Source organism: Pinus tabuliformis, chromosome 5_1 (assembly GCF_031772625.1).
Source record: "Pinus tabuliformis cultivar Carrire ecotype Pingquan chromosome 5_1, CPIR1, whole genome shotgun sequence".
NCBI lineage: Eukaryota > Viridiplantae > Streptophyta > Pinopsida > Pinales > Pinaceae > Pinus > Pinus tabuliformis.
This window is the reverse complement of record NC_142305.1, coordinates 829,914,202-829,926,257: the sequence shown is the minus strand read 5'-3', so window position 1 is coordinate 829,926,257 and position 12,056 is coordinate 829,914,202. Positions and strand designations below refer to the sequence as shown.

The window sequence follows — 12,056 nt, the reverse complement described above, 5'->3', positions numbered from 1 at the left end:
CTTCTGAGCTACAAAACTCAACACTCCCTCCTAGCGAGGGAGGTACTTCTAGAAGAACCTTCTCCACCTAGATCTGTCTCCAACACCACCACGTTATTTGTTGTTGTAGTTGCTCCCTCCGAACTAGAAGACTTCCCTGCTACCTGCTTCAGAATATCATGCTCCTAGGATCCAACTCCTGAGCATCTAACAATGTCATATCATACCAGTTGAGGCTCCTGGCAGTACCTGAAGAATCACTCATCCTTGCCACCTACTCCTTCTCAGCAACTAACACTAATCCTATACCCAAGATCCCCTCAGATATACCCACAGGCCATAGGTTGTCCCAGCAACCTATATGATTGCCCCTGGTTGATGACAAGCACTACAGTTGCATCCAAGGTCGCTCCCTTTGAATAGAGAAGCACTTGTCCATCTCGAAACAAAACTCTATATTCATCATCCTCTAAGGTTGATACTGAGAGCACGTGTACCAACAACACTGGAACAAACAACATCCCTATCACCTCCAGAAATCCTCATGAGTCTAGCTGGAATCTGGCACATCAAACCCCCTTCACTGCATGCATGGTACTAGTCCCACTAAACACACCGCAGTTTGAGTCTGTCTTTGAAATACTGTGGAACACTAACCTCATCCCTGTCATGTGACTAGATGCTCTACTGTCCACTAGCCATAACCCATTGTCCTCATACACAATAGTACTACTATCAGAAACACAAGCAACTAGAGAAAATTCCTTCTCAAATTTCTCTGTAAAGTCATCAATCTTAGTTGATGTTGATGCAGCCACCTGATCCTCCTCCTTCTTGTATGGACATTGGCTCGCATAGTGACTAGTCTTGTGACACGCAAAGCACTTCACTTTGCTCATGTCCTTCACGAAAGCAGATCCCCCACTTCCCTTTACTTTACTTTTGCCCTTTACAGCAAGAGAAAAATTCTCCTCATCATCCTTACCATCATCATGTCTCCTTGTCTCTTCCTGTACGAAATCATCCCACAATCTATCCCAACTGGGAAAATTCTCCTGTGCAACAATCCCATCAACAAAGACATCCCATTTCGGAGGAAAGCCACTCAAGGTTGATTTGACCAACTCTTCACTATCAATAGTTTCCCCCACTACTGCCAAGTCATCTCTAATCTGAGTGATCCTGGTTAGGTATGATGCAACTGTGTCAGTTTCAGACATCTTGGCATTTCTCAGTTTCTCCTTTAACACCATCTTTTTGTTTTGGTTTGCACTCTAATATAACTTAGTTAAAAATGCCCACATCTTAAAGGCATCCTTCTTCCTCGTCAAAAGAGGTATAATGGTCTTTATTGGAGTTCATGATTATTCTCTTGGCTTTCATGTTTTTCTTATTAAACTCAACCAAGTGGATTCTATGGGAATTGGGACAGCATTCTCCACGATGTCTCACAATTCTTGCTCCTCAAATAAAAGAACAATCTACTCCTTCCATGGGCTGAAATTTCCTGCCCCATCCAACCGATCCTCGTAATTTAACCCAGTAGTCATCTCAAACCCCACTAACCGACAATAATTCTCACCCCTTATTTTAATATGGGTTGTTTCTTTTTTTGCTCGTAAAAAAATGTTGCCCAATACCATGTTGGAATTTTTCGAACCCAACACTCGGTATTTAGTTCCCAACAAGTACTAATTAAACGAATACACAGCTAAGTTCATAGCCAAAATACTTAGCAGAAGCAAAACTACTCGATCTAAATCACAACGAGACACATATTTCTGCCCAATAAATCAGTTCATCATTAATAAAACTTAGAACCTACTTGGGCTCTCGTCGCGGGATAATGGCCCAACTAAGAAATTACAGATTACAAAACTAATCACTAGCCTCATTGCACTCTCCCGGACCCACAACACGCTCACTAAGACGCCTCTCTCAATCTTGTGTTGTTGCGTCTTAACTCTCACTTTAGGCTCAATTTATAACTTTCCTAAGCTAAGATTGACATCCAAAATTAGCTCATCGAGTTAACTGAAGATAAGTGACTTTACTTTAGTTTACTATCCTATCTTTACCTTTCTCTATTAGTTTTTGTAGCATCTAATGTGTTCTAGCCACAAAATTTGGTGGAGAGGCTAGAATACATGAGATCTCCAAAACCCATAAATCATTTTTGGAAATTCCGCCTAGAAGTGTCTCAATTGGATTTCTAATCGTTTTTTAAATCTTTCCTAAGTCTAAACTTAGGGAATATGGTTAATTAATCAATATTCATTGAGATAAGGCGAGGATAGTCTAGAAACTCACAAGAATTGATCAAGAGATTATCCTAGCCATCAATTATGTTTTAATCTTGTTCGTTGGTACTCCAATAGTGGATTATAAGAGGAGGTCGATGTGGTGATGGAGAAGACACCAGAAGTTTGATGTCTTTGGCAGATCGATTTCCAAAGAGCAACAGTAGTTGCCAGAGAGCCAGAGATCGAAGCAGAGACAGTGAGGGGCAAGGACAGTGATCCGAAGGAAGTTTTCCAGATCCGAAGAGGCAGCAGCAAAAGACAAAAGTGATCCACATAGAAGCAACGCAAGGACTAAGCAGTAGCTAAAGCAGGGCAGTTCGATTTAGCTGAGGAGGAGGTCGATTCAGTTTCCAGAGGCTAGGAAAGTCTTCCATAGGGCCGGAGAGGCACTTTCAATAGCAGAGCAGGCTAGACGGCTTGCTCAAAGGCAGTTTCGAGCCACCCGTGTGAGAGGCAACACAGAGACTGCACAGAGGGCCTACGTTGGGGTTTGGGCAACAATTTTTTCTATAGAAGCCAATGTCAGGATTGTTTGTGGGGTGAGAGAATTTTCTCTTTAATTATTTCTGTCAGATACTTGTTGATTGGATTGCCAGTTGGGCATCCATAGATTGTACTCAGAATTTCACTACTACATAATAATAAAAACCCTCACTATTGCACCAATTTTCCCAAGTTGGGTTTTTTCGGGGACAATTGTCCAAAATTAACGGTTTCATTTTTATGTGTGTGTGTGTGCTAGAATTTTCTCAATTTACAGTGCTATTATTTCCATAGTATTTTATTTGTGAAGGTTGCAGTGTGATTTATTTGATATTTGCCATAGTAGATAAATTGTTAAAATAATTAACAATTAGAAAAATAAATTCCAGTTGCTACAATAGGATTTCAGCTTTGGAAATTTTCGCATTCTCTGCTTTAACTCAAGTACAAGTGATAAATTTAGCTTGTTTTACATGCACATCTCATGCATGTCACATGCAACACATTTGCATGTGTGCAACTCACTTACACACTCTGCATGTCACATGCAAGCTCCTTAAGAGGCAAATCAAGGTCCTTCTAGTCAAAACACAAGACTAGAAGTACCTTTCAAGCTACAAAATTCAACACTTTCTTCATTCCTTCTCGTGAATTCAATATACCCCCTATGCTCCTAGTAGACATCTTGAACATTTTAGGTCATATTTCACATTCACCTTTTACATAAGAGACTTTATACCACGATGACATCGCCACATGGCACCTAGGAAGTACAAACAACATAAGTGTGATAAATAAACCAAGACTATGTCCAAAGATGCCCACCATTCTCTAGTCATGCCTTGGCCTTGGTGCATTTAACACATCTTCAAGATCAATTTATAATATGGTGCATTTAATACTAGGCCCATAAGGCCTAACAACTGTTAAATTTCTTGAATACCATATATGATTTTTATCCCAAGCAATTTTTATACCTAGAAAAAATCATTTAACCTAGTAAATTATTTTCTAAATTGCTAAATAAAAGTACATCAATATTCAACAATAAAATTTGCAACAAAAGCACTAGTAGAAAATCAATCACACTAAAGAAAAATATAAACCCTCCAATTTATCCTTCACTTTATTTCTTGAAGTAAATAAGGGCTCCCCCTTATAGGAAAAATGGCCCACAAAGAACTGCAAAATTTTATACAGCAATAGAACCTAGAAAAACTCAATCCTCTGGAAAATCTTGGCCCACTGAAAAAATCCCAATCTACAAACCTAGCTTTCCTCTCTCCTAGCCGCCCCTTGTACACCCCATGTGCTAGACAACTCCTTGTTGCAAGACTTCTTTCTCCTTAGCCCTAACTCTCTCACTCTTCACATGAGAAAATCACTCTCCCAATGATTATGATGTGTCTTCCTCCTCTTCTTAGGCTTCCTTTTATAATTTCTCATTGAGCTAAATCCCTAATGCTAATCTCCAACGTGAAGGATGGTTGGGAATGAATCCTAACACACTTGAGATCAACAATAGAGATTTGATCTAATTCACTTTTCTTTAGAAAACCTTATAGCCCAATAGTGAATTTTAATTAATTAATTAATTAGTCAATGTGTTTTCCCTAGGTTAAACTTAGGAAAGAATCAAAAAAGTCACTTAATAAATTAAGAAAGTATCTAGAGAGATACATGCTTGATACTTAGCCTATGCATAAGTACTTGTCCTCTGACATAATCATCAACACTCCCTCTTAGTGAGGAGCATATTTTACACCACTCCCAACTTATCTCCAAGCTTCCCCTTCACCAAGGACTTGGTGACAATATTTGCAACATGCTTATATGTGAAGATGTATTGAAGCTTCACAACTCCCCTCTGGACCCTGTCTCTGATGAAGTGATACTTGATCTCTATATGCTTGGACCTATCACAAAACACTGAAGTTTTTAAGAGTTTGATACAACTCTAATTATCACAGTGTATCATAATGGGATACAACTCAAGACCAAATAACCCGGTGAGCATCTTCCAAAGGAAAATAGCTTACTCGCCAAACTCGCTACCATGTATTTTGCCTCTGCTTAACTGAGTGCCATGGAAACCTGCTTTCTGTTGAACTAGAAAATTACTACTAATCCGAGCTAAAGCAGCACCATAAGACAATGTTATCAGGACCGGACAGAACAAGTCTAAACCAGTCAATTTGACCGGTTTGAGGCTAAAACTGGCTTGGACCAGTGACCTGAACTGCTTTTGGATGGTTCAATACCAAACTGGTCAGTTCTTGTACGAAACCAGCTGGTTTGGTATCGAACCAACCTTTTTTCATTAAACCGACCAGTTTGGTACCGAACCAGCTCGTTTTATACATTGCTACCAAATACCATTGAATGCAAAACAAAAAAACAATGATTTATGATAGGGGAAACCTAGAATTTGACCATATTACCCTACTAATGCTATGCAATTCATGGTAATGTTAAATTCTTAAAGTAAAAGTGACATTCTCTTTTATCTTTCATTTTTATCCTTTTACTTAAATTATTTTTTAACATGAAATGTCTCAAGATGTTTGAGAGTGGTTTGACCTCATTGGATTTCATATGGAGAAAGTAGAATTTTAGATCTTACTCAAAATCCAACGAACTTCACAGTGTTCCAGGATCCCGGGATTGGGGGAATTGCAACGCTCAATTGGATTTTGTCATGTACGAGGGTACGAAACTAATATTTAATCAAGATTGTCAAGCCCTCCATGTACCTTGATGTTAGTGGCATTGGTTGTCGAACTCTATCATGAGCCTACTAAAAAAAGTGACATTCTCTTCTTTCATTTTCATCCTTTTACTTAAATTATTTTTTAACATGAAATGACTCAAGATGTTTGAGAGTGGTTTTGAGCTCATTGGATTTCATATGGAGAAAGTAAAATTTTAGATCTTACTCAAAAGCTAGCAGACTTCACAGTTTTCCAGGATCCTGAGATTGGGGGAATTGCAAAGCTCAATTGGATTTTGTCATGTACGAGGGTACAAAACTAGTATTTAATCAAGAGTGTAAAGCCCTCGATGTACCTTGATGTTAGCGTCATTGGTTGTCGAACTCTATCATGAGCCTACTAAAAAAAAGTACCCGTAACTCAAACAAAATCTTGACTTGACATGCTATGCTTTTTATATCTTATTTTAATGCTAAGAGGGTGATATTGATGACAAAAATCCCAATATAGGCAATGATTTTGATGATATGTACGTATTTGTTATAACATGATTTTTTTTGGATGTTAGAGGCCATGTGGAGCTTGTTTGTTGATGTATTTTCGGTTTAGAGATGGATTGCACTCAATGCTATTTTGGTTATGTGTACCCTTACATGCTATAAAAATGAGAACTTTTGCTTATTTGTGTATAAATGGTTTGGATTCATATAGATGCACATGAATATATATGTTTTCTTTAAATTTAAATATTGTGTTCTTGGTTGATCGGTGTTTTGGTCCAGTTCTGACCGATTCTCAGTCCGAGGGGTCTACCGATTCAATGATCAGTCCGATTTTGATAACATTGCCCTAAGGTACTCTTCCTATCCACTACACTCTCTACCCAGTCTGAGTTTATATAGTCTCGCAGTTACACACCACCACTCCTGACATATCTCAACCCATACTCCATTGTACCTCGTAAGCACCTGAAACACATGCTTCGTTGCAACCCATTGCACCCTCCTCGGCTCCACCATAAATTGGCTCAAGGTATTCACAACAAAGCATATATCTAGCCTAGTGTTGGCCGGATAAATCAAAGAATCAATCAACTACCTATACAAAGTGGGATCCACTAACTTCTTCAGATTGGTGATCATGGTTGTGAACATAGACCTATAGTCCACCATCCCAAATCTCCTCAAGATATCAACTACATATTTTCCCTATTTCGAGGAAAACCTCGCCTATCTACAACCACACCTCCAATCCCAAAAAGTAGTGCATCATGTCAATGCCCTTAATCTTGAACTCCAAAGCTAGATCTCGCTTGCACATCTTGATGAGCTTCTCTGAACCTATGAGAAATAGCTCGTCAACATAAAAGTACCAAGATGAGTGGATCATCGCCACCTACTATGTAGTACAGTGTTAAAATTGGCAACTAGGGCCAAACTCCACCTTGGACAACTCATATGATGGAGATGATATTTTCATTGGATTCTTCTTTCCGAGAGGTGCAAGATTGATCTAAAGATCATCTTGTTTGGATGAGCAAAAGTGAGATTTTGAATTTAATTCTCACACGTGCAAATTGTCAAGGTCGGCCAGAAGTCTAATGTAGGCTCATGTAGCCCCAATAGATGTGTCTCCACCCCTCATCAAATTGTATAAATAAGAGAGACATTCTCCTCATTTGGACATCATCACTCAACACATCTTTCTCTCTCCTCTCCTCATTGATTCATACAGCAAAGGAACAACTCTTCTTCTTCTCACGTTGACTTGGGTTGACCGAAAATTTCAGGCAGAAATCGCAGGACTGTTTTGGGCTATTTGCAGGGGTGTTGACCAGCGTTGACCGAGGGTCAACTCACCTATTTTGACTGTGGTTTTCAGGCAGTTATTCCGATCTCTTGAGGCCACATCTCCTGGCACAAAAACTGAGGCAATTGGAGCAGGTTGACTGCAGTGTTGACTCTGCGTTGACTGAATTTGACCGAGATTTTCAGACTGTTTTGGGTTGACTTTGACTATCTTTGGAGGCTGAGTTGACTGGGTTTGACCGAGCTCATTTGGAGGAGATTTTCTGCTGGTTTGACCAGCGTTGACTTTCTGGTTAGGGCATCCTGTTGACTGCTGTTTGGCTAGACTGTTTTGACAGTGATTGGGCAAGTAAATTTTGTATGATGTATTCTCTCTCTCTGCTAAGCTTTTAAAGAATAATAAGAAGATTTGATCAAAGGGTTTTTCCCCAGCATCTGCCAAATATTGTGTCCTCTTGTCTTGGCTTGTATTCTGCTTATTGTTTATGTTCTATCTGCATTTACTATCTTGTATTCTGCTTATTGTTTATGTTCTATCTGCATTTACTATGAATGTTAATGTGATTGCTAATATGGAAATTGATATTGGGTTGATAAAAAAATTGAAGTAAATTGCTCTAAAGCATAGAACATACCATTGTCATCTAAAATTAACAGGTTGGAATCCACCTCACTCTTGGTGAAGCCCATGTCTAGCAGATACCCATCAATCCTCAAGTACCATGCCTTTAGTGCTTGCTTGAGTTCGTATAATGCCTTCTTCAATCTACACACATGAGAACCTCTCCCATGCAACTCAAAGCCCTGAGGCTACTCAATCTACACCTCCTCCTCGACCACTCCATTGAGGAAGGTTGTCATCACATCCATCTGAGAAAAAAACTTCAAGAGCCACCGAACAAAACCTGATGAACTTCCAAGATAGTTTCAAATGCATATCACTCACGGTGGGAAGATCACCCAAAGCTATTTTTATTGAGCTTTTATCATGTTGGGATACAAATTTCCATGTATACGTAGCAGGTCTGTCTTTATTCTGTCTTCAGTCTAAATGCACAGAGTTGTATTCAGCAGGAGGAAGGAAGCAAAGATGCTACAGATCTTCATGGCAAATAAAAACTTTCACACAGAGGTGGATGTTAAAGTCAGTATAAGCTTCAAGTAGCTGAAATACTATGCCCTAAATTTTGTCAATAATTAGACTAGGGTCTCCATAACACAAATCTCTTTTTTTTTAGTGTAAAAAGGATTCAAGCAATTAAAGCTAGAATAGTTTATGGAATTCGCAGACTAGCATTAAAAGTCAGGACAGGGAGAGGCCATAAAATATTGAAAAAAAGATAAAACAACATGCACGGCCCAACTATTTAAATCGAATAATATCTGTGTTTGCTGGGCAGTTGCTTCTATTGGATCGATCAATTAAAATAATCTACAATGCCAATTCCTGTAGGTAGAGTTTGTCTCGATATCCATTTGAAATCTGCCAAGCATCCTCCTCTTGTGTAGGATTATTTAGACCAAAGGGGACAAAATTATTGTGTGAAAGAAATAATCTTGCTTTAATAGCATTATGAATGCTTCCAACATTACCATGTTTTTAGCTTAATTTTAGCTTCTACTACACATTAAAGTTGAAATATCAAGCATCGTATATACTGCAGCTAGCATTTGGCCACTGTATATTGGAACCTTCAGCAGTGAAAATTATCACCGTCCATAAATCACATCAGTGAACGGCAATTGTCAAATTTTTCAGATATCTGAACCAGTAGATAAGGTACAGTAATAAACCCAAAATTTAGGCTTCAGTCCATGTGGAGAATAGCAATCGCTTCACCCCGATCACAAAATGTCCAAGAGGGTATAATGGCCTGCAAACTCCTTATAATATGAAGGACCTAATGGACATATATGCAAGCGAGTTTGACTACCACAATAATATCAACGGGGCCAGTTACCGATATATCTATAAAGGCACAGGAACAACCCAATGTAGTCAACTGTGGCATTGAGCATCATTTACACAACATACCAAACCAAAACAGACTGACTGTATACTATTGTGTTTGATTTCACAGGCACAACTACACCGAAACAAGCATAACTTACATGCTATGCGCAGGTAGGAAACCCTAAACTGCATTTTTTTACTAGTGTTCAGGGTAGCTGTGCTAACGTAACTCATAAATAAGAAGAAAATGGAATGGTAAGTCGGTATCATGCCCATTTATTTGAATTGTTTCGTGCAATTCCACCAATCCCATAAAGACGCTAGAATAGTGACACTGGAGGTCTGCATATGCCCCTTTTCTGCAAGAGAAACTGAAAGAAAGCACAAATGAATCTAAGTCATTCACATAATCAAGTTTAGCTTATGACTTTTCACAATCAAAGAGCATATCAACAAGACCCTGTTTCGCTGGTTAAACGGGGGTGGCGATATTCCCCACCAAGGTTGAAATCCCCCCATAGACATGTTTCACCCATGTCTTAGTTGGATGGTTAAACAAGGGTTTCAAGAGGTTGAGGTCAAGTACAAAACCATGGCGACTGTAGCAGAATAGACAACGCACACGTGGCTTTTTAGCCTAAGAGTCCTTCCTTGAGTGGTGTAAGCTGGGTACACTTCATTGTAATACTACTAAATTGGAGAAGGCCATGTTTGCCACATCGTGGTAAGGGGAAGTGTCTTCCCAAAAAAATCAAACTGCTCTTTCATAAAATCAAAATTCCAAAGAATTGTTGAAGGAGTTTAGCTCAAGCCGTAGAGGCACATATTGTGATATTGTGAATTGTTGAAGGAATTTAGCTCAAGCCGTAGAGGCACATATTGTGATATTGTGCGTTTGTTATTTGATCAAATTAAAATTCCAAAAAAATGTTGGAGTTTTGCTCAAGCAGTAGAGGCGTAGAGACAGACACATATTGTGTCTGTTATTTGATAAAATTAAAATTCCAAAAAAAATAAAATTCCAAAAAAATGTTGAAGGAGTTTAGCTCAAGCGATAGATGCACATATTATGTTTCTGGGCATTGCGGGCATTGCGGGTTCAAATCTCCAGAGACTTGGTGAAAATTTGTGTAAAAGCAGGTAGTCCCATAACCATCCAATAACCATTTGGTTGAAAAAAAATCCAAAAAATTGCCAACTTAACATTGGTTCACTTGGAAAATTGACAGAATCAGAATATTAAGCCATCCACCAGGGGGGCATATGCCCCCAACCAAACGATATGAGTTTCAAAGAGATGAAGCCAGTCAATTTTGCCAGAATATTTATGCCCCAGACCTTGCACCTGAGCCGGAGGAAATCCAATCCATGGGATGCAACCACTTAGGGCTGAAGGGGGCAAAATAAATCGCAGTAATAGACTGACATGTGTGTAAGTGGTGTAGTGGGACGAAAGGTTACCTGCACAGTTCCGTTCCTTGAAGAGCTTGTAGATCAAGACAGAGATGCCCACAGCATGTGTTGCTTCGGCAGCAACGAAGAGATTATCATGGTTGTGAACCACGAATCTGAGAGCGACAAGAGCTGTGATGCCACTTACTACCGCTAGAAACGCCTTCACCTTTGGGGGTTGCCTTGCTACCCAGGATGATACCACATGCACTGGATTCCTCCTGGATTTCCTCATTGTCGCCATTGTTTCTGATTACAGGCGAACGGAAGGACAGTGCCCAATTCAGAATTTCAGTCCAATGTAACACAGAGTATTGTTTTGATAAAAGTCTCCACCAAGCAACTCGTACCAGACCAGCGCAACGTCCTCAATACAACATGTTGTGGAATATGGATTACCAGTAGCGTTAAATAGAAATACGTGTCCCATGCCGGGCCCACTCTCCAAGAAACCATACTTTTATGCTTTGATGCTTATGCGTGGCATTTACAAAAAGGTTTGGTTTTCACTAGATCTCACCGTTTTAAAGGGTTTTGGTCTTCCACCTTTATGAAATAAAATGATAATAATTTTTTTCCCCTCTAGGTTAAGTTTAGATTTCTTTCAATTATGTTGAGTTTAAGCTGGGTTTTTTTAGTTGGATTAATTCTAATAATGTTGAAAAATATTTAAAATAAATAATTTATAAAAGAAAGATCATTTAGTTAAAGAGTATTTTTTATTTTTTGGTTAATTTTTTTTTTATCTAATTATTTTAGATTAAGATTAAGTTTAAGTTTGAGCATCTATTAATTATATTAAGTTGAAGTTATAATTTATGGAGATGAATATTGTGAATAAGAATGTCTTTCGGATTAATTACATCGTAGTTTATAATCAAAATGAAAAGACGAAACAAACAAAAAGGCATGAAAAATAAATTTCTTGCATCATGAATAAAAAAAAAAAAAATGTTTTTATATGAAAATCGTAAATTGGTGAAGTGAATATATTATATTTTTCCATTGATCACTTTTTGATTACATTTCCTTCACTTTTTGTTCACTTGGAGTACATTTTTCAATGAGGTAGAACTTGAACCTTCACTTTTTGTTCACTTAGAGTACATTTTTCACCCACGGAGGACTTGAACCTCGGACCAATGTCCTCGCTAAGCCAATATGTTTATAAAATTTGTATTTAGTTTTTTGTCAAAGAAAAAATTCAAAATTCAATATTTGACTTTCATCCTAAATTCAACTTTATAAATGTCAAAATGTTGAATAATTACCTTTAAATAGAAAGATAAATAATTCAAACCTCAATATCTAAATTTAGTTTCAATATTTGACTTTCATCTTAAATTCAACTTTATAAATGTCAAAA

At 38.2% G+C, this 12,056-nt stretch overlaps 1 protein-coding gene across 1 annotated transcript in view; it reads right to left on the bottom strand.

The window, feature by feature from the left end:
* Positions 1–11,090, bottom strand: part of LOC149167468 (uncharacterized) — a 56,328-nt gene extending 45,238 nt beyond the window's left edge. Inside the window, exon 1 of the mRNA XM_089433001.1 lies at positions 10,700–11,090. Coding sequence (XP_089289127.1) covers positions 10,700–10,934 — 235 coding nt within the window. The 5' untranslated portion in view covers positions 10,935–11,090. The remainder of the gene's footprint in view (positions 1–10,699) is intronic.
* Positions 11,091–12,056: the final 966 nt, after the last annotated feature.